This window comes from Haliotis cracherodii, unplaced genomic scaffold (genome assembly GCF_022045235.1).
Source record: "Haliotis cracherodii isolate W230 unplaced genomic scaffold, xgHalCrac1.p SCAF_2, whole genome shotgun sequence".
NCBI lineage: Eukaryota > Metazoa > Mollusca > Gastropoda > Lepetellida > Haliotidae > Haliotis > Haliotis cracherodii.
Window position 1 is genome coordinate 61835647 of NW_027266275.1, and position 23413 is coordinate 61859059.

General features: G+C 38.2%; 2 protein-coding genes across 5 annotated transcripts; one reads left to right on the forward strand and one right to left on the reverse strand.

The window, feature by feature from the left end:
* Positions 1-4387: 4387 nt before the first annotated feature.
* LOC139469380 (NADH dehydrogenase [ubiquinone] 1 alpha subcomplex subunit 6-like) lies at positions 4388-7039 on the forward strand. The gene is made up of 3 exons (XM_071251539.1): positions 4388-4524; positions 5904-6019; positions 6787-7039. The coding sequence occupies exons 1-3, from the start codon at positions 4398-4400 to the stop codon at positions 6913-6915; spliced, it is 372 nt and encodes a 123-aa protein (XP_071107640.1). The 5' UTR covers positions 4388-4397; the 3' UTR covers positions 6916-7039.
* Positions 7040-11072: 4033 nt separating this feature from the next.
* Positions 11073-22061, reverse strand: LOC139468324 (putative RNA-binding protein Luc7-like 1). Of its 4 annotated transcripts, none has more exons than XM_071250213.1 (11): positions 21899-22061; positions 18917-18974; positions 17707-17801; positions 17191-17289; positions 16886-16996; positions 16408-16551; positions 14455-14631; positions 14167-14339; positions 13905-13997; positions 13053-13292; positions 11073-12209 (listed from the first exon to the last, which is right to left on the reverse strand). In XM_071250213.1, exons 1-11 carry the CDS (start codon positions 21923-21925, stop codon positions 12158-12160), a joined length of 1269 nt encoding a protein of 422 aa, XP_071106314.1. In that variant the 5' UTR covers positions 21926-22061; the 3' UTR covers positions 11073-12157. The 4 variants fall into 4 exon arrangements, with proteins under 4 accessions (XP_071106314.1, XP_071106317.1, XP_071106316.1 ...); XM_071250216.1 differs by having other exon boundaries at positions 18895-18974; positions 21899-21938; XM_071250215.1 differs by having other exon boundaries at positions 18419-18974; positions 21899-21938.
* Between the last annotated feature and the right edge of the window lie 1352 nt (positions 22062-23413).

Below are 23413 nucleotides of genomic sequence, written 5' to 3' on the forward strand. Positions count from 1 at the left end.
CCCATACATATAATGAGAGATTCAAATAGTGTTGTTGGTTTGTTGTCAAACGCCGCACTGAGGAGTATTCAAGTTGCATGATGGCGGTAATAGAGGTAGAGTCGAAACTCCAAATGCAAGTTGAGTTGAATTTGAAAAGGTGAAGTCACATGTATTGAATTCGACTATTTGATAATAATAGTTCGCTCATAACTCCATAGGCCGTGTATGCATGCTGGAAGCGCTGAAATAATATTTACCAATAATATAAGTCAATCCATAAGCGTACACTCGAGGTTTTATTCTCAGTTTCCTGTGGAGTATACAACCCAAACTGCCTGCGAGGCGATAAAAGATTTCTGAAAATAAAGTTGTGTACTAAAGGCTTGGAAATACATCTCATACTACCGGGTACCCATTCACTGCTGGGTTAACAGTGGCATATTTCATACAAAGTCACCAGCCCAAGGAGACACCAAATGTCAGTTATATGTGCTTCCGTGTAGAGAAGGGTCGAAGCCCTTGAAACTCTCAGGACCCAAGCTGCCGAACACCGTGACCTGATCGTGACTTGAGTGCTCTATACACAATACCATGTGTCACCACGCGCCACGACTATTTCCTACTCTGATGATACATATACAGGATTTGGCGTCGGAGTGTTGAAACGAGATGACAAAATTATCATCGACGGAGGATACTTATTTCAGTAGTCAGGGTGAGAAATCTTCACCCCCAGAACTGTTGTTTCTTTAAATTCTCAGAATCTCAACACACGAAAACTTTACTGATATATACAGACGTATATATGACAACTGCCTATAGGAAGAGTTGAGGCATATAACTTCAACTTGATTTCACTGAGAAAACATACCTTTAAATATGAACGAACATCCATGTAATATGAATCTAGCCATGTGTGTTTGTTTTGACTATTACTCTAAGATATGACAGCTGTGATTGAATGCTGACCACAGGCTGAGAGGTAGGCCCATGCTGATTGATGGGTGATTTACAAGGTCGTCAAAGTTCTGATTTCAACAACTTCCGCGCCCAACTGACAGACGAGGCATCACGGTAACAACCCTTCAGAGTCAATATTAGGCTAGCTGGTTACAACCAATACAGTATGAAGACAAGGTTACAACCAATACAGTATGAAGACAAGGTTACAACCAATACAGTATGAATACAGGGCTACAACCAATACAGTATGAATACAAGGTTACAACCAATACAGTATGAAGACAAGGTTACAACCAATACAGTATGAATACAAGGTTACAGCCAATGCAGTATGAAGACAAGGTTACAACCAATACAGTATGAATACAGGGCTACAACCAATACAGTATGAATACAAGGTTACAACCAATACAGTATGAATACAAGGTTACAACCAATACAGTAGAAATACAAGGTTACAACCAATACAGTATGAATACAAAGTTACAGCCAATGCAGTATGAAGACAAGGTTACAACCAATACAGTATGAATACAAGGTTACAACCAATACAGTATGAATACAGGGCTACAACCAATACAGTATGAATACAGGGCTACAATCAATACAGTATGAATACAGGGCTACAATCAATACAGTATGAATACAAGGTTACAACCAATACAGTATGAATACAAGGTTACAACCAATGCAGTATGAATACAAGGTTACAACCAAAACAGTAGGAATACAAGGTTACAACCAATACAGTATGAATACAGGGCTACAATCAATACAGTATGAATACAAGGTTACAACCAATACAGTATGAATACAAGGTTACAACCAATACAGTATGAATACAAGGTTACAACCAATATACAGTAGGAATACAAGGTTACAACCAATATACAGTAGGAATACAAGGTTACAACCAATATACAGTAGGAATACAAGGTTACAACCAATATACAGTAGGAATACAAGGTTACAACCAATATACAGTAGGAATACAAGGTTACAACCAATACAGTATGAATACAAGGTTACAACCAATATACAGAAGGAATACAAGGTTACAACCAATACAGTATGAAGACAAGGTTACAACCAATATACAGAAGGAATACAAGGTTACAACCAATACAGTATGAAGACAAGGTTACAACCAATATACAGTAGGAATACAAGGTTACAACCAATATACAGTAGGAATACAAGGTTACAACCAATACAGTAGGAATACAAGGTTACAACCAATATACAGTAGGGATACAAGGTTACAACCAATACAGTAGGAATACAAGGTTACAACCAATATACAGTAGGAATACAAGGTTACAACCAATACAGTAGGAATACAAGGTTACAACCAATACAGTAGGAATACAAGGTAGAATAGGTCTTCAGCAACCCATGCTTGTCGTAAGAGGCGACTATATATGCTTGGCGTAACAGGCGACTAACGGGATCGGGTGGTCAGGCTCGCTGACTTGGTGTATGCATGTCATTGATCCAGATTGCAGGGATCGATGTTCATGATGTCAATCACTGGATTGTATAGTCCAGACTCGATTATTTACAGACCGCCGTCATATTGCTGGAATATTGTTGAGTGCGGCGTTAAACAACAAACAAAACAAAAAGAAGAAGAATACAAGGTTACAACCAGTACAGTATGAATACAAGGTTACAACCCATTTCGTACGAATACAAGGTTGCAACAAGCTGACAGCAGAAGGATAATTTATCATCTGAAGATGACTCCACGCCCTGCTACACAACCATGCAGTATGAACAGTCCGTAATGCATGGCGCATGTGGAAACTGGACTTTTACAGCCAGTTAACTCTCTTGCCTTGGGAAGATGCATGTTCCGTGATGTCACGGCGAACGTATCGGGCGAACTTCTGTCTGGTCTGTAAGCTATGGGGCCGACACCATCTCCGACTCTAATAATATTTATCAAAGCCACTGTTCCTCTAAAGTACAGATTCGACTCATGACATGATCGGAGCACAGGTGGCCGGTTCGTTTGAGTAGCCAAAATTTACTGTTCAAAGCGGCCTAAAACACAATGCACTCTGTCACTCGTATCGCATTGCTCCATTTGTAAATATAGTATTGTCAATTTCAAGTAGCTGGTTGTATTCAAGGAACACATAGATAATAAGCAACCGTTCGCGACCGCTGAAACTGCATGTGTAACGATGTTGTATACAGATACCGCAATGATTGGTGACGTCTGCTGAATGTTTGTTTGTTTGTTGTTTAACGCCGCACTCAGCATTGTTCCAGATATGACGGCGGTCTGTAAATAATCGAGTCTGGACCAGACAATACTGTGATTAATATCATGAACATCGATCTACTCAATTGGGATACAATGACATGCATCAACAAAGATAGCGAGCCTGACCACCCGATCCCGTAAGTCGCCTCTTACGACAAGCATAGTCGCCTTTTACGGCAAGCATGGGTTGCTAAAGACCTATTATTCTAACCCGGATCTTCACCGGGATGCTTCATTTTTACAGCCTACGTTGTTGAACTACACTGCATTTCCTGTACAGAAACACACGTCCGTTTGGGGTTGTTGTTGTTGTTGTTGTTGTTGTTGTTGTTATATTATACAAATGAATGTAATATTTCATGGTTTTATAAGGATTGATTTACAAATGCGTTATTTCAGTTTTTACTTCACCTCAATAAACGCAGGAAACCAGTGGACAGGAATTAGTTAACTGCTGGTATTTCTTTAGAGTTGTTTATTTTTTAAATGGATTAATTTATCAGTCAATACTTTATTCAATATGAAGGCCACAGGCCCCTATACAAATAACAATTTACAAGTATGGTAGTGGAAATATTCACCATATTATAACATTTTAGCAAATACTTTCTTAAAAATCTTTCTTAAAGGGGCACTGATCTAAAGCAATTCACCGGGACTGGTTCTTGCCTTTGTTATTGCTTTTTCCCGAGAGTACCCGGATGATATAGCAGAAACCTAGACTAGTTCGCGACCTGTGCTGCGTAATGTCGTAAGCGCATTTGTCACATTTATTGATAGTATAAGGGCGTATGGTCACATCTATCGACAAAATGAAATACAGTTTTGGAAATAATAAGGAAATGTAGGTATCTTTGTGGGTAGCATCGATAATGTTGACGAAATTTTGATGAGTCACTTGCTTGGTAATTTTGCGATTTTCGTTTACACTATTTTGACTTGCAATAAACAAGCATTATCATTTCATACTCATGATCGTTAGCGGCAATCATATTTCTAAATGTTTGCATATTGACATTAGTGATACATCTCATTGGTAAAAATTTAATTCTAACAGCATCACAAGTGGTACATAGTGATAAATTTGAGAAGCCAATATATATTATCATATTTCGTTTTAGCTTGTCATGGTATATTCCCATTTCGGATCCCAGTTACACTTTCGCCTCTCCCCTACAAAATGGCGGCCCGGGCAGTTCAGCAGGGGGTGAAACAAGTGAAGCCTATATTATCAACAGATCGTACAGAAGCTAAGAGGAGAGTGCTAAACCTGTACAAAGCATGGTACAGACAAGTCCCGGCCATTAGTAAGTAGTGGCACCTGGCCTCTTGATATACGATGTCATGATTTAGTTCTTCATCCATCGTCTTCAAGACCAAAACAATATCTGTGTTCCTGCGCCTGTTCATTATTGAATGACACGTTGCTAAGAACTAGTCTGACTTTCAATACAGGTCACTACTCGAATATTCACTACATATGGACATACCAGTTAAAGAAGGTAGCTATTGCCATTGCCTTGAAGTAGCAAACTGATTCAAGGGAGATAACTACGAGGAAGGTCAAATGAGTCAAAATATGTATGGACTGGACCTAGTAATGTAGTATTTATCTTTTACTAAAGCATTTTCCCATGACATAAGCTTTTGCCATGAAACATGTTTTTCATACCTTATGACATAAGGATGCAAAGGAGATAATCGGAAATGGCAGTTTTTTCACTGGTGCATATGGGATTCCTTTGACCATGTTGATGTTGGAAACAATGTTATTATGGATGAAAGGGTAGATACAGTATTGCCAGATTGCTATTACAAGGTTCCAAATGGTTACAGATTGATGGTATCATAGCTGAAGTTGACTGTCTGTCGATAACATGTCCATGACCAATTTCTTGACAAATGATGCTGAGCTGATTTACATCGACACACACTTTAAACATGCCTAAATGTTGCAACCAATTAATTGTCTGAAATCACACTGAGAAAGTTAAACTATCTGCTGTTTTGAGATATGTGTAAAGCAGTAAAGCTCCAGCACATACACACCTGGACTAACGTTTAGTCACAGGTTATTGCCCCTGATTTTCATAGAAAGTGAACCCTACTACTATGTACTGTTGTGATGTATCCACCCACTTGATATTCCACAAGTAAGCATGGTAAGAGAGCAGTTTGGTTCGAATGACAATAGTTGTGAAATTTCACCAGAGAGTCAAATATAGTCAAATATAACAGAACGAAGCATTATGATTGAATAGTTCCAGGAACTTATTTCTCGATGATTGGATTTTCCCGAAAGAAGTTACAGGGTATTGTTTCACATTGCCAACAAATAAATTTATCTCTAATCTGAAGCATTATAATTGAATAGTTCCAGGAACTTATTTCTCGATGATTGGATTTTCCCGAAAGAAGTTACAGGGTATTGTTTCACATTGCCAACAAATAAATTTATCTCTAATCTGAAGCATTATAATTGAATAGTTCCAGGAACTTATTTCTCGATGATTGGATTTTCCCGAAAGAAGTTACAGGGTATTGTTTCACATTGCCAACAAATAAATTTATCTCTACGCATAATTTATTGTAAGATTTCAACAATTTTGGTGTATTTGATATTGCGGCGCATATCTTAACCTAAGTTGTTTCTTCATCATTTAATATCATGTTTTTGTTCTTTCAGTGAAACAGTTTGACATCCCAGTGAGTGTGGCTCAAGGGAGGGAAAAGCTGAAGGAAGAATTTCTCAGGAATAGACATGTCAATGATGTCAGAGTAATTGATATGCTTGTCATCAAAGTGAGTTGTTCTTTGCGCACATAGTTTTACCTGTGAGCAGTAACATTGCTTATGCAACATTGATCCGTTCCAATTATGTGGTAGAATAGGTCCACAGTAACTCCTGCTTATGGCAAGACATGACTTAAATAAGGATTGGGTGATATGTGACCATAGATTGTTGCTCAAGTTATCAACAACTGGTCTGCCTGGCCCCTGATACTGATGACTGTACTACATAACAGTAATAAGTTCCGTCATTCGTGAAGTCCATCGGTTCTTTTGCAGTAGTGCACTAGTCATGTAGATGCATGAGTTGGTTGGTTGGTTGGTTTGTTGTTTAACGTTGCACTCAGCAATATTCCAGCTATATGACGACGGTCTGTAAATAATCGAGTCTGGACCAGACAATCCAGTGATTAATATCATGAGCATCAAACCACGCAATTGGGATCGATGACATGCATCAACCAAGTCAGCGAGCCTGACCACCCGATCCCGTTAGTCGCCTTTTACGACAAGCATTGTCGCCTAATGCAGGAGTACTTGGCCTATTTACTATCTGGATCAAAGGTTTGTGTAAACATATTTCATGGTATGATGTCTTTACATTTTTCACATATCTTCACTGAGCACTTGTCTTAAGGTCTGAAACATTGACTGTCACCTGAGAAACTTAATTAAAGACTTAAAGAAAATCCACATTGTTCAGCTATTCATTCATGTCTTAATGTGTCTATAAGAAAGTGACTACCACACAGTTACTTAATATAATGCTTCTTTTGTAGGGGCAAATGGATCTAGTTGAAACTACAGAAGTATGGAGGCAGCGGACTCATGTTATGAAATACTTCAGGGACACTGAGGAACCTAGGCCAACAGACTTCATGTCCAAATTTTATGATGGTCATGAATAACACGGATCATATTAGTGTGTGTCCGAGACTTTTCAAAGTATAGAACATGGAGACACAACCATGAGCTGAGATAGTGTTGTTTGTAAATACAGATTACATTCATTGATGTAATTTAATAAAACTATTCGATATACATCTCTGAATGATGGTATTATTTTCATAAAATGTACGGGGGTGGGGTTAGGCTGGCTGAATCGTTCTGAGCCTAATATGAAGGATGTATCATACACCCTTTTCTAATTGCATGCATTAAGTAGCGTAAAATTATTGTCCCCCTGAGAGGGTGTGTAAAACCACCTCTTTCAAAGTATATTGATATCTACCAGTTTTTTAGTCATAGAATATTTGTTTGTTTTAACCTCTGGGTAAAACGTGCAACATCTCCAGTAACTTGGGAAAGGTGTAAATCCTGCTAGGGAACCATGCATGTAGCATAGGTGGCATTAGGTCCCCTTGGTCCCTAGTATGGTGAATTTAACCTTGTTGCTGGCAATCTGTAGCCCCATTTTTATATCGTGTCATACCCCAATAATTAGATATTTTTAATGTTTTACAACTAGTTTTAAGTCTCTGTCGACAGTTTTAATGAATATTGTATAACTTGTTCAAGTCACATTATGGCTGAAATATTGCCAATGTGACTTCAATTAAACTCACTCACGCATTAAGTACAATACTTTCTAAGCTTACAGGTAGCATTTGAACCATATATCCAACCTGGCACCATATTTCTGCAGGCATCAAAGTTGCTAGCTATTCTCTGTTCATGAAATTGGAAAAAAATGGCTATCAAGCTGTCAACTATCTCCAACAGAAAGGGTTAACTCCAACATCCATCCATGCGGACGTGGTGTTAATTTTAGGTGATGATACTCCTTCCTTTACCGCTGTTAGAGTTGAGAACATTCTGTAAAATGAACTGGGCATGACAGAGCTTTAAGAACTGTAGGTTCCAATCCAAGGCTTCTGAATCTTGACCAGAAATGCTCCTGGTTCATCATCTTTCATCAGAACTTTGTCGTTTTGAAGCAGACCCAGCTGATATTGTTGAGCAATTTGTAACTATGACTGAGTCTTGGATTCGCCACAATCAGCCAGAGACAAAACAGATAAAGCAGTGTAAAGATCTGATGTCTCCCATGTAGCAGGCAAAGTCTGTTCCATTAGCTTTGTTCTATTCTGCCAGGGGGCACGGGTGGCCCAGTCGTAAAAGGCGCAGCGATTCGCTGTGCAGAGTTGCGTCCCTTGGGCACGTCAGAAACCTATGATTGTGGGTTCGAATCCCAGTTCGCCGCAATTATGTTTCTAGGTTTGACAGCACCATACCTGTGCTCGTGGGTTTCACCGAAGTGGTAAACGTCCGAGACCTGCATCACATTAAGCTGACACACTGTGATATAACTGGAATACTGTTGATAGCGGCATTAAACCCAACTCACTCACTCACTATTCTGCCAAGGTGGCAGCTTTGGTTTTCTTGGATTCCAATAGAATCTATCTAGTGGACTACCTCCTGAAGAGTCTGACCATTAATGGCCAATATTATACTTATCTGCTTAGACAACTGCATGAAAATATCAAGGCTAAACGTGGAAAACTATCTTAAGATGTGTCACACCACCTAAACAGTGCACATGTGCACAGATCTGTGGTCACAATGGCTGCAATGTGGCTTAGAACTCCTTGAACATCTGCCGTAATCACCAGATTTTGCAGTCAGATTATCACATCTTCCTAAACTTGATGAAAGCATTGTCTGGCAAACTTTATGCAAATGATGTAATTTCAGCTGTGGAGGGGTTTATACACCATAAGGAAGCCTACACCAGTGGGATCCAGGCACCCCATCATAGTTGGCAGAAGGATGGGGATAATGTTGAAATAATATTCGATAATCAGAAAAGAGATGGATAAGGAGACGCAATAAGGCGAAACAAAAGCAATCAAAAGTGTTACTTATTGTTAAATGAGATGTTAATTTTATTGATAATAGGATAAATGAGCATTTGCAAAGCACAAAAGCAACTTCATGCGACTACAAGGAGTGTAGTACATTGGGGATGTATAAACAGAGGCAGCGCAAGTATTGTAACAGTCTTGAATGAGATGGACAGATCAACCATAACATTGTACCCATGTTAGTTATATTATCAACAGTGTAAGTCCATATCTGGTGTAGCCATCCTGTACACGGATCAAGACACCGGATCCTCAACTAAGGGATGAGTTGCCATTCCAGATGCAATGCCTGGGGCAATACGTGGAGATTCTGTACTGGGAGTCCCTGACTCTAACCCTACGTCTCACCTGATCCCATAGATGCTCGATTGGATTTACTTCTATTAGATCTGGAACGGGTAACTCAGGTACCTGGGTCGGGTGGGTACTGAGTTGGACCCTGGTACCCACAGGACTACCTGGACCCGAGGTTAGTCATGTGACATATATAGTTTATTGAAAAATATTATTTTGAACTCTATGGTTACACTACAAGTCACTTATGTTCGCTTTTCTTTCTGACTATGCACCCATTCCTTCAGTGTATGTATGACCAGATCGTTTAATACATGTATCTAAATACGTTTTGCAGGTGCTGTGGTAAAAACAAAAACACAATCGGACATTTTGTATCTCTTGAGACCTTCAGTGGGTACCCGGGTAGGGTTGGGCAATAGAGGGGTAGGTACCTGGGTAGTAAATTTGGACTCGTCCCAGCCCTAACGTCTATTCTTGGAGAAGACCAAGGCAGTCACAATGGCGTTGTCCTAGAGATGGTAAGGTATTGTCTTCTATGAAGACATTTGACATGCATGGTTATCAAAATGAGGCACAACAAAACCAACCGTCCAATATGGTATCTTGGTATCTTTGGCTGTTTAATGTCCCCTGAACTGTTGATGTCCCGATCTCTCATGTGTCCAATCAATGTGTTTTCTAATGATTAATGTTCAACATGGTGGCAATAACCCGACATAACATGCCATTTTGGTGCATGTCAATGATTTCCTATCTGTGATTTTCTGGGATAGTATGTCTGCTTAGGCATTTCAGTTTAAATCATTGCAAAGACAGACTTTCAAATTGGTAGAACTTTCATTCAAAATTAATAGCAGTGAAGACGCATTAACTTTGTCCTCATTAAAGGAGTTTCTAGAAGTGACCCCTTAGGTGTGCATACAGCTTGCTTAAATGCCCCCACAAGGTGGGACAGTTAAGGTGGCTATCATTCCAAAGGCAGTCGGTCAACAGTGTACCTTTTGAAAATCTACATTGAAAATGAACTTGCAATTAAACCAGTTGATTCAAACCCAGATATCCCATATTAGTTCAAAGTCCAGGGCACAAGAGTGTCTGACAACATGAATCCTTGTTCAATGCTTATAAATCCTTTGTGTGCTTTGCCGATACATATGGTTACCACGCCATTGTGTTGTTAGAATACTGCTGACTACGACATAAGTCATTCACTCACTCACTCCTATTTGGCATGTAGGCCATTCAACACAGCAATATTCCGGCTCTATGAAGGTGACCTGTAAATATCAAAGTCTAAACCAGACAATCCATGCTATCTTGATACAATGACAACTGTCAACTAAACCACCTGATCCATCTTGTCTCCTCTTCTGACCAGGTTAGGTCCTACTCTCACCTGGAATTCTGACAGGTTGGAAGCAGATCATATACAACATACCAATAGTGTGAATGTCATCTTAAACCTAATGCACATATTGTTCTGCACAATAGTCTCATATATATATATAGGACTTTAAGGATCACCATGTTGTGATGTGCGTCTGTGTGGACCAATTTCTAACCCAGATTCCCACAGGGTTAATAAGGAGGGGGCTAATTTTGCAGTCCTCTCCCTAGCTTCAAAGCATTTCGACTGACTTGTAAGCAATAGTTTTTACTTCAAGATCACATTGTAAAACTGCAAATAGCACCAGTTATCAATCTCAGAAGACCCTAAAATATATCAACTCAGTTCATTCAGCCTTATTAATGTTTCAACAAGAGCTGTTCTCATTGTCTTACACCTTGTACACAGCCTTGTACATTTCATGAAGAATTCACTGATGTGATGGGTCATACAAATAGAAAATCTTACCTGTATCATGTTCACATAACATTAAATAACACAAAAGGCCAACAAGTGAATTAAACCTGGTTTATTTAAAATAGTCACTTATCATAATGCAATATTGCCATAGAAATTAATTTGTAGGCCAAGACTGGCCTCATACAAATAAGAACACTGAAATGCTTGAAACAGACCTTTAAATGTGGCAGAAATTGATACTCTGCACCATTGTGCACTAGACATACATTACAAATATTCAATTGAATTACAATCCAAGATTAGAAAAAAAGCAAATTGTATTACAACTTCATCTGATGCATCATGGTAATTTGAGGATATTTCATACTTCAATATGTTTTGATTTCAAAAGTGCAAACTTAAAGTCACCACACCACATTAAGACTTATGCTCTTTCTGTATTCTTAGTACGAAAGAATTCAATTAGGCCAGGTAGATTAGTCAATACCGGTAGCTTCTGATAGAAGGTTTTCCAGATATACTAGGAGCGGTTCAACTACTTAAAACAATCTAATACAACAAAGATAAAAAGGTTTTGTCAACAAAATCAAATTAATCAAAAATTAATGTAATAGTCCAAACATAAATAATGGCCTTACAAGTTTGCTAAAACTGAAGAGTTAGGTTTGGTGACACAAGTGAGTTGACAATAAGCTCATGCATACAGTGTGTTTCAAAAGAATTGCATATTTACAAAGCAGAATATTTTGCTCAAAATACCTACTGACAGCAATGCTGTTTCATTACCTCTGCCAGAAATCATTAATAGCTTGAAAATAATCCACCAGGAGCGGGTAACATCAAATTAAAAACAGACCAATGGAGATATTGCAGTGGACAAAACAATGCAGTCAGGGTGAGGCTTCTGCATTGACAAACTACTAGCTTTTTATTGGGTTGAGGAAATAGGTTACATTCATTTCAAAATAACAAACTTTAAACCTCGATCTGTTTTCTAAGTTTGCACATCACATCATAAAATACAAAGTTCATTTACATTACATGAATAAAAGCAGTTTGTACACATTTTACAAGTATTCCCAAATGCAGGTCATTATGACAGATTCGTGACTGACATTTTACACTGAGAACGAGCTGACATGTAGCATCTTCACCCAGACGTCCAGTCATGCTGGACATCTACTTGTCAGCCTCATCCTCAGAACCATTATCTTCCTTCTTCTTACTACACCTGAATCACAAGATCACTACATCATGAAATCTATTTCAACCACTTAATAACATAAGCACAAAACACATGATTCTTCATATACATCTGTGAACTTCCTGCAGTTATTCGCTGAGCCCCATATGCTGTCACTGGATGTTTTTCAGTTGAGACAGACATCGCTTGACACAGCAAACTTCCATTCAATAACATGGGCACTCTGAAGATTCAGTTTCTACCTTCAAAGTATGGAAACTGATCCAAATCACATTATCCCATACAAATAATTGCCATACTTTAAAGATATGTTGCTGTTCAACGTTGCTACTACATGTTTTGCATGTCATCAATGGTCATAAGAACAGAAGTTTATGATAAATAATAAAATGACAAACCTTCAACAACTAAAACATATTTCTATATGTACTTTGAAAAACTGTCCTTAACGTATCTTAATATAACAATAGTTTTTAGTTGATATATCAGGACTTAAAACATCCCATCAATAACATGTGATGTTTCATTTCAACTTCAATGCACTTTTTTTCATATTAATATCTGTTTAAAAATCAAGATAAAGAGATTTGAAAACAGATTATTCTACTGTGTCTTTCTTTTCCTAACCTCAACTATCACTAAATTTAATAGTCAATTGTCAGTGTGAAAATGTCAATTAGATACCACAAAAACTTAATGCAAAATTGAAAATAGTATGGCAATGCATATCACAAAGCGAAGAGCTTAGATCTGTACAGTAATGTCTGTGTAAATAACCAACATAGCAACTGTGGCTCATAACAGTTCAAATATATTTTTGCGTCAAACCCCAGACTTTACAGTCTCCTTAATCAGCATGAACAAACTCACTCATCATTATCACTGCCCCCAGAAGCAGATGCTGATCGTCTTTTCCTCTCTTCACTTCTACTCCTCTTTGACCTGCTCCTAGACCTTGACCTGGAACGAGACCTTCGTCTGTGCTTCCGACTTGACCTGCTTCGAGACCTTGACCTCCTTGACTTACTTCTGGACCTGGATCTTCTTCTGGATCTGGATCTTCTAGACCGACTGCGTGAACGTCTAGATCGTGATCTTGATCTGTGTCTCCTATGCATAGATAAGAACGTGTAACAAAAGAACATAAAACAGGACCTAAATACCAGCATTACATCAACTACAACTGGAAACAGCCTAGCACAAATTACAGTGAAACCTTTGACATCATGTGGACTATTGAAAACATTTGAGTTATCCTGACCATGATACAAGCAGGGTGCGAACACTGGAGGTATATTCAGTCATCTGGTGTCCCAATCAGTGCCATGTGTAAAACAAAGTGAGAACAAATGCTACAGCTCAAATGAATTTTGATGCCTGTGATCAGTAGATTACATTTCATGTATCTTTTCATGTATATATGACTTTGAGTGAGTATGGTTTTACGCTGCTTTTAGCAATATTCCAGCAATACCACAGCCAGGGACACCAGAATTGGGCTTCACACATTGTACCCATGTTGGTATATATGACTAAAAAATGTTGATAAAATTCTGTTAGACCAAAACCATGAGGGTTACTGCATCATCAAATTTCTGAAGAACAAATCTATCACTTCAGTAAACTGTCACAATCTTTCAGAAAAGAATCCCATGAACCACCCCTTACCCTACCTACCCCTAAGAAACTTTGCCTCTTACTGAAAGGAAAATGAAGCCTTACCTGGATTTTGACCTTGACCTCCTGGAGCGTGATCTTGATCGAGATCGCCTTGATCTCTTTTTAGAACGTCTGTCACGAGACCTTGATCTTGATCTACAAACAAAACATAACTTACTTAAACAGAAGCTTGCACAACTGAAATATCAACAAACATTCCTCATGGATTGAGTTGAATTGTAACATCACTTCAGCAAATTTCCTGCTATATAGAAACCACATGCAACAAAGATCCTGCATTAACGATGCTGTTCAGTTTAATTACCTCTTGCTGCGACTCCTGGAGCGGCGTCTCTTTTCTCGACTCCGGCTACGACTTCTACTCCTGCTCCTTGTGCGGCGACGACGACTTCTCTCCTCTTCTTCACGTAGTTCCCGATTCTTTCTCATTTCTTCCCGCTCCTTCTCACGTTGTGTCCGGCGGTCAGCAACCATTTGCTATAAACACAAAAATAATTTAAGGAAATTTGACTCAAAGCAAAAGGATAATTTCAGTCTTTCTCAATATTATTTGTATTGCCAATAAGTCATTATGTTTGTATGATCAACTAACCTTGAGTTCATCCAGTTTCTCTCTGATGGTAATAAATCCAAGATGAAGTTTTCCACCAAAATGATCTGCAAGACGTCTATCGTTGTCATGGATACCAAGGTATGCTCCACACACCTCACATACCCTCAGTTTCTGTTGCTGATAGCTGGAGGCAGGCATCGAGTTACGGAACTCAATCTGAAACATGGGATGGTCATGTTACGCAACAAAAACAAGAGACATCAGAAGATGACAAATCCCCCTAATTTCAAAAGAACAAAACATATTACTGTTACTGTAAGTCCAACTTGATGAGAGAATTTCTATCTAATATGTCTGTTTGTATACAAGAATAGCTATTGAGCTATCAAAACAATACTATGGAATTGGGGTTGCAGAACTTTGTATTTCAATGTCAGGTACACACCACGAACAGAGTCAAAATCAAACTTGTTGCCATGGAAACAGAAACAAGAGTTTGCCACTATGTAACGTGGCTATATCCCCCGCCCCTGATAAAGTGAAAAAAATACCAAGACAGTATAATAAATGTGAATGTTAAAACTCTACAGCACAAAAGTCTTTTATATATTAACATGTGCTGAAAACTGTAAAAAGTTTCATAGAGAAGTATGCCATCTTATCGCACACCCATCTCTGTCATAATCAATGCAGAATTAGGGATGATGGATTTGATAATGAAGTCATTAAATGAAAGTTACCTTCAACCATTATTGAGGCACATACTGACAACTTGGTAGAAGGCATGCAGTTTCCCCTACTATAGGAGATACCTCAAACAACAAAATGTAGGCACACAAAAAAACTTTATTATGACTTATAAGATTCCTTTAACAGGTTAAATGTGTATCAAGTTGAATTTTTTGGCATTTAAAAGAAGAATTCATTCATTTCTAAAAGTTCAACTTGTTGCCTTCGAAAAATGAAAAACCATAAATTTCTAAAATTTCTAAATAGTAAAAGGCACCAGTTCAGAACGTACCTGACAGACCTGCAAAGTTTCATGAAAAAATATTGAACGGTTTATGAGTTATGCTCCGGAAATGAACCCTACCCTCACAGAACCTAAGTCCATCTTGATGCCATGGAAACATAAAAAATAAAAATTTCTAAAATGTCTTAATAGCAAAAGGCACCAGTTCAGCATGTACCTGACAGACCTGCAAAGTTTCATGAAAACATATTGAACTGTTTATCAGTTATGCTCCGGAAACGAACCCTACCCTCACAGTATCTGAGTTATGCTCCGGAAATGAAGTGTGACGGACCGACGGAGCCCGTTTCTATATATCCCCCGCCAACTTCGTTGGGCAGGGGGTAAAAATATAAATTCCAAATATCCCTAAATAGCAAAAGGCACCAGTTGACAACCTGGTATTTGTATGTGCACAGCTTCAGGAAAGAGTTTTAGAGATATGGTCTGGACAAACACACCACTATGAGTCAATGTCAAACATGTTGCCAAACCTTTTTTTTAAAATTCCTAAATAGCAAAAGGCACCACTTCAGCCCTTGATTACTTGATCAATGTTGAATAGGTTTTTAGTTCTGCTCCGGAAACGACACCTACCTTCGTTTCAACTAAGACTAACTTGTTTCCATGGATACAGGAAAAATCAAATTTTGAAAAATTCCTAAATAGCAATATGCACCACTTCAGCCCTTGGTAAATATATGTACCAGGTCTGGATGAAAAGTCTTTCACAGTTTTCCAAGTTGTGCTACAGAAACGACACCTCCCCTTTTGAGACTAAGTCCAAATTGTTTCCATGGAAATAGAGAAAATTAAAAGTGCCCCAAATCCCCAAATAGCAAAAGGCACCACTTCAGGACCTGTTTGATACATCTGCCAAGTTTTGTTGAAAGATACTGGACGTTTTTTAAGTTGTGCTCCGGAAATGAAATCCACCCCTTATGGGATTAAGTGAAATTAGTTACCAATGTTGCACTCACCTCAGCCTGACTCTTTTTCTTCTTCAGCTCCTCAACTTCCTCCATGAGTTGGAGAGATTCCTCAACCTTTCCCTCATTGCCTATGTTCTCTGCCTGGGCTAGCTTCGTTCCAATCTGCTCCCCCAATTGATGGATCATCTCAGCCTGCAAAAGGGTACCGCATCATAATCAGGCCTAACCTTCCATGTTATAGATTATAAACCATTCAAAACAATGCTTACAAATATTTTTGTGTAATGCCACAACTTTTTTGCGATGGTTTGATGGATGACTGTTCAAAAATGTTCTTACATAATCAACGCAAATACACTTAGTCACAGTGCAGATGAGATAAAATGCCAAACTGAATATATGAAAATGCTTAAACATGATCTGTTCTTCACCAAACTTCACATAATAATAAGGTACAAGATGAATATAACTAGATTAGTTTCCGAAACATGTCCAAAAAAATGTGCCATTAAAATGCCATATATACCTTTTGATTGGCTTCCTCGCTCAGTTCTTCTTGAGTATCCTTCAGTCTTCGTTTGGCCAGTTCAGTTTTGCGATCCACCTCGCTGATGAAGCTTGATAGGTGCTCCATTGCCTAGAAAACCATACATTTTAACACTACAGCAACTAAAAACAAGTTAAATGCCACCACAATCCATCTCTTTTGAATAGATTTAGCCAAGACTTATCAGTTTGTCGTATTATTCATAAATGTTTCAAGTCTGAATACCGAAAAGAAAGAAAGATTTTTCAGGTCCAGTGAAATATAAAATCATCAAACATGCTCACGTCGATGTCATAGTAGTAGTCCTTTCCCTTGGCAGCCTGTTCATAGTCAGCACGGAGAGCCAAGTCATGAATCTTGGGGCACTCGCCCAGATCCATTCTCTGCAAAAACATGTCATAATGTGAACTACAATAAAACTGCCCTCCTTTCACCACTGACCTATACAAAACAAAACCTTCATCAAACTTCATACACATCTTTTACTGGCATTAACGTATGGGAAGTGAGAAAATCGCAAACTCAAGAATCATTTTGTTCAAAAGAATACTCCATCCCTCAATCTTTGATAAAGTATGACCCAAGTGTACATGTAAATGTCTTCTTTTGTGTATAAAAAAATACATTTAACATCAAACACTGCAAAATTTGGAAAGAGTCATTATTATTAGATCTCTACATGAGACAAACACTGTAAGAGAGGCAAGCTAACTATGTCCTACTACGTACCCAACCTTCAAAAGGAAGTAGACGAGAATTGCAGGAGGTAGAGTTTGGGTTTGTTACCATGGTGAACTTACCGTGCTGGCCAGAATATCATGAGGACAGCAGGCGAGGAGGAAGCTCTTACATACCCGCGGGTCATCAAACTTCACCCGGTACCTGTCATTGTTGCCTAAAATAGTCAAGCAAGCATATCATTGAATTTCACCAAGTCAGTTTGAATACAAAAATATCCAACCAGATTCAGATCTGGCAAGAACCCATGAGTTAACCATAGCATACAGACATGCTAGTTATCCTATACACATGAAATATGAAGAAAAGCAGATACAACCAATGTTCTCTGTATTCAGATAACACTGATGAATACCTGATGAAGGTGATAGGACAAAAGCCTGATTTTCACCTCACAGTAGAGCATGTAGACAAAAAACATAACCATCAAATGGTTGTATCTGCTTCGAACAATGAAGTCAAGAGCCTCAAATCAATTTTTTAAAAGGGTCCTTCCTGCAGCCTCTTTCAGAATTGATTTCCCACAAAAACATGTTACATACATCATGTTACATGTACCTTTATCAACTTTTCATATCTTAAAAAGGTCCTTTTGTTCAACAATCTGATTTGAGACTAACTACTTCAATCGTACAAATAATAAATCATAAGATCAAAGTATCATCATATACTGCAGCTTTTGCAGGGGAGAGTCCATTTTCACGTCCATTTTCTGTACATACAAATGATGAAATTCACATAGTGGGGAAATACACACTGCGGATATATACACACTGCGTAAGCCAGATTGATTCTCTTGCTTCTACATGCAGCCTGACAGTGGACTTATGATTCAAGGGCTTGCTGCATGTCACACCCCCACCTGGAAATAGACTAGTCCGCGGCTCGCTCCCAACTTGGGGACAGACAGGTCATAGCTTCCACACATAAAGCACACTTATTGTCCATTACATATAAACCTCAGTGGCTTAAAATCTAACAACCTTTTCTTAATATCACATAATGTATATTGATGGCATTTAGTAGCACAAATGTGCTTTACTCACTTACCATTTTAAGTGCAATAAGAATGCACTTTAAGGTTCAATAATATATGAATATAAAAAACACTACAATCAAATTAACTTTACTGGTAGCATGCAGTACAAGTTTTCAAGTAAAATGTATGACATGTTATTCTAATAGTCTCAAAGGTACAAATTATAGAAGGAAGCATATTGATCATGATGTACTAATAACTGTAACATTACATGTAATGGGTAGTCAACTCACGGCTTGGCCAATCACCTCTTTGCAATATTGTCAGGGTAAGCCCACATAACAATGTCCCCTTGAAAATAGGGAGATTGAAAGAATCAATTACAGTTTGCACAACCAGAGGAATGATGTTTTAGTCCAACACATAACACACAAATCTAAAATGATAATTACAATGTGATCATGTATAATCGAACATTCAAATATTATCTATAGAATGTATATATCAAAACATCTTATGGATAACATTTCTTACTCTTCCAATCTCATTATATTACAAAAGTTTGTCACATGAATACACATGTGAAATAATGTCTGATCATAAAATGTCAACCATTATATTATACATCAGTAACCGTTATCTGATCATGGCAATAGATGAGTATGTGTGTTATACAGAGAATTAAAACATCTGCGGCAACATTAAGTGCATAATGTATGTAGGTGTGTATGTATTTAAACATTTGGAAGACATTTCAACAAACATCTTCCCGAGGCAAGAGAGTTTACTGACTTTAAAAGTTCAGTTTCCACCCTTGCCGAACTAGGCTGGAATTCCTGGGCTCTATCGTAGCGCCACCAGTGGCTATTGCGAGTTATGTCCCTTCTGAGCTTCTCCTTTAGACCAATCAGATCCCTAGACAACTAGTTGTCGGTGCACATGCTTTGCAAATACTGCAGTCGATTGAAACCTGCACGGCAGTTTACGAACCAGATTTCGATTTCAGTGCGCGATTCTGATTGGACTATGCATAGACTCGTTAGTCCAGCCAAAATGTAACTCCATAATACCAGCCTAGTTCGGCAAGGGCGGAAACTGGACTTTTATAGTCAGTTAACTCCCTTGCCTCGGGAAGATGTTCAACAAATGGCACATAGTTAGACAAGTCTCACAAGATGCAATCCCCCAAAGGAACTGAAAAGATTATTTCAGCTGTGACTTCAAAAACCTACAGTTCATCAAGTTTCAGACTGGATCATTTATTCAGTGCCAAATAAAATAAAATAGTAAGATTTTTCTTCTGCCCTGATCAATGCCTAAAACTATAAAGGAAGTTCAGGTGCAAAAGTATATTTCTGAAAAACCTTGAGAAATAGCCATAGCATACATATAAATCTTAATTTATGCAAAGGGAATACTGCAAACCAGATATCTACTTACACCATCATGTAAGATTAATCTTAGCCTCACCACTCCACATTAGGAAATAGGTAAAACCCTTCATCAACGAACAGTTACAATCTATTTACAGTAAGTTATTGACTTAACCATGATGCAAATTTCCTTTCAAGCAGCTCAATTTGCATTCAATACATAACAGTACAAAATAAGTAAACAAATTATGCTCATCCATTTTCTCAAGCATATCATGTTAATGTGACATGCATAGAACAATGTACAAATTTATTTAGACATTCATCAAATCAAATAGTGGATAAATCCAAGATACAACTTTTATAAACTTTTTCAACATTAACAAATTAGTTTGCTATTTAAAAATATGTACAAGAAACCCTCATCTTCACAAGAAATAAACCTACATATATAACGTGCAAGTCACAGTCCAACATGTCGGGCCATACAGAATTGGGTGCAACAGCAGTATCAGTGGTTGTGACAAGTTAACTCCAATCTGCTACAACCTTTAAGATTTGTTAAGGTTTGTATCAATATCAGATCTGTCTTTGAACTGAATTCAGTATTGTTTATTTACGTCAAAGAGGCTTTATCATGTTTATAGTCATTCTCAGGTAGTTTTGTCAATACAATCATGATAACGTCAAAATAATCTATTTTCAATCACTACAAGCAGCGAAACATTTGTCAAATGTGAAGTAGTAGTAGAAGTAGTAAGAAAATGCAAATTAGTTTCACAACGCCTTACTATGATGTCAGTGAGTGAGTGAGTGAGTATGGTTTTACGCCGCTTTTAGCAATATTCCAGCATTATCACGGCGGGAGTCACCAGAAATTGGCTTCACACATTGAACCCATGTCGGGAGTCGAACCCGGGTCTTTGGCGTGTCGAGCGAACACTTTAACCACTGGGCTACCCAACCGTCCCACTATGATATCAGCTTATGGAATATTCTCTTCATTTGCATATGAGTCATGAACATTAATAGGACAGGCAGTTTACCATCGATGGGTTTTTATATTTGATTTTCCCTCTATGTTTTCATGATTTACACCCTGAAAATCTAATTTGTTACCTTCTTTTGTTTCTATTCATGAAGATTATAAGTATCGACATAGTATGGTGCGCTTATTTCAGTTTGCAGTCTTTCTCAAAAAGTCTAGTTTGGTAGCAAGGAATAGAGTTAACTACCACAGTAATGAATGGAACCATTGATAATGCAGTTTCACTGTCATTTTGACATGGCAATTAACTTTTTGGCAAGTTTGTTGCCTTCGACAAAAGCATGACTGAGTCAACATGATCTAATGGGCTGTTAAGCATGTGAAGATTGGATTTGATAAAAAAATGTTTGGCCAGTTCCAGCACTTCTTTCTGCAAATTGTGTCATCAAAACGTAAAGGTTGGAGATGCAATATCTTGATTGTTGCCAACGACATATTTTGCACGAATTTTACCTTTGATGAACTGATTTAACTTTCCGGAATTCAGAGGCATTGTTGGAATGCGTCCCCTGAATGCGTAGAGTTTTCATAATACATTCAAGGTTACCGAGTCTTTCTTGTACTAAATGTCGATTCTACGATGTTCGCCATTAAAATGGACGTGTCGTCTCTTGGTAGCTTGTTTCAGATTCCACGTATGTAATGTGAAAAAGATAAGTAACCTAGTTCCGAAATAAGTTATCTGTATTGCAATTACCCTGGCACCCTACCTATCGTAGATACGAGCTCTCAAGCTGAGATTAAAAATAGTTCACGAAAGATGCAGTTACAAAGACGCAGCAACAACGTTCTGGGGGACCTCATAAAATATGGACACAAAATATTGCGAGTCTATTTAATTTCTTCCAACTTACCATCCCTGGATGTTCCCATGAGTTCATCCAGCATGGCGCGAATTTGATCTTGAGCAGACATGTTTATAAAAAAAACGTGTGGAAAATGCCCAAATCAGGATAATTATTACAAAGTTCTCTCGCTATATGTCTGCAGTGCTCACAACCAAAATGGCTGCAACGCGATCAGCGCACGTGACGTCATGTAAAGGGAGGTAAGCACGAAAAGGATACATGTCCTGTCCTACCACTAATAAGTTATTTGTTGCGTTGAATTGACCTTTCTAGTATTTTTTTCAAGAATGAAACGTAAGCGCAACATATTGAGTCTCACCATCCTAAGATGATGTACCTAAAGAAATGCTAGCAAAAGTTGACAGTCAACAGAAAGAATAAATAATTTGAAAATAGACAGGCTCGGCAGACCCAGTAAAATTTGATCCGATAGTCGTGTAAAACCTACTTTCACAGTCAGTTGACTGAAATGTAATGATGTACGTCAGTTTGGCAGTTGATGATTACACACACATTACGCATTGGGAGAAAGTCTCAAATGAAACATAACATTAATTGCGGCGTCTCGTCCTGGCGGGTGTAATGGGCTCCAAATGCAGTAAAAACAGTAACTGTTTATTTCTGTGTTCTGTGTTCCCTTTTCAGTTGTTCTTTCTTGTAATTGTTCTCTTATTACTTCACAGTGGTTCCAGAATTGCATAAAGAAGTGAGTGAATGAGTGAGTGATTTGGGTTTAACGCCGCTTTTCACAGTATTCCAGTTATATCACAGCGTGTCAGCTTAATTTAGGAGGAAAGCCCGAAGTGATGCAGGTCTCAGACGTTTACCACTTCGGTGACACCCACGAGCACGGGTATGGTGCTGACAAACCTAGAAACATTATCGGTGCGAACCGGGATTCGAATCCACAATCATAGGTTTCTGGCATGTCCAAGGGACGCATGCAACTCTGCACAGCGAATCGCGTCGCCTTAGACGACTGGGCCACCCGTGCCCCCTCCTTAGAGAGGTGAACAGAAGTAGTTGCAGGAGACAGATATTTGATTGTTATTTTACTAAGGAATGAACTAGAGCTGTCGAAAAAGATCGATAATAGGAATTTTCGTCGATTAGATGAAATATTTACGATTTTTCGATATGAAATAGTTGTAATCTATAATAACTTAGATAGTCTGTTGTGATGAAATAAAGTTTAGATTTACGAAAACAGACTTGTTAATGTCAGTAATGTAAAGCACCTGTTTTTGTTATATCTCAAATGTTCACAAAGTAATCTATGCATAAATGTGTCACTGCTCACCAGTGGCGTGAAGTATGTTGATTTCTTTCGGGACTTTCTTGCATATTTGCTTAAAGTTACTTCTCCGATATTTATCAATAATCGATCGATATTTAGTTAACGATCATCGATATCTATAGTCTATATCGATAGCCAGCCCTAGTATGAACAGAGTGTAAGGAAAATAACGTTAACACGTTTGAGGGCGAATATACCCTAATTTGACCAAATTATTACACATT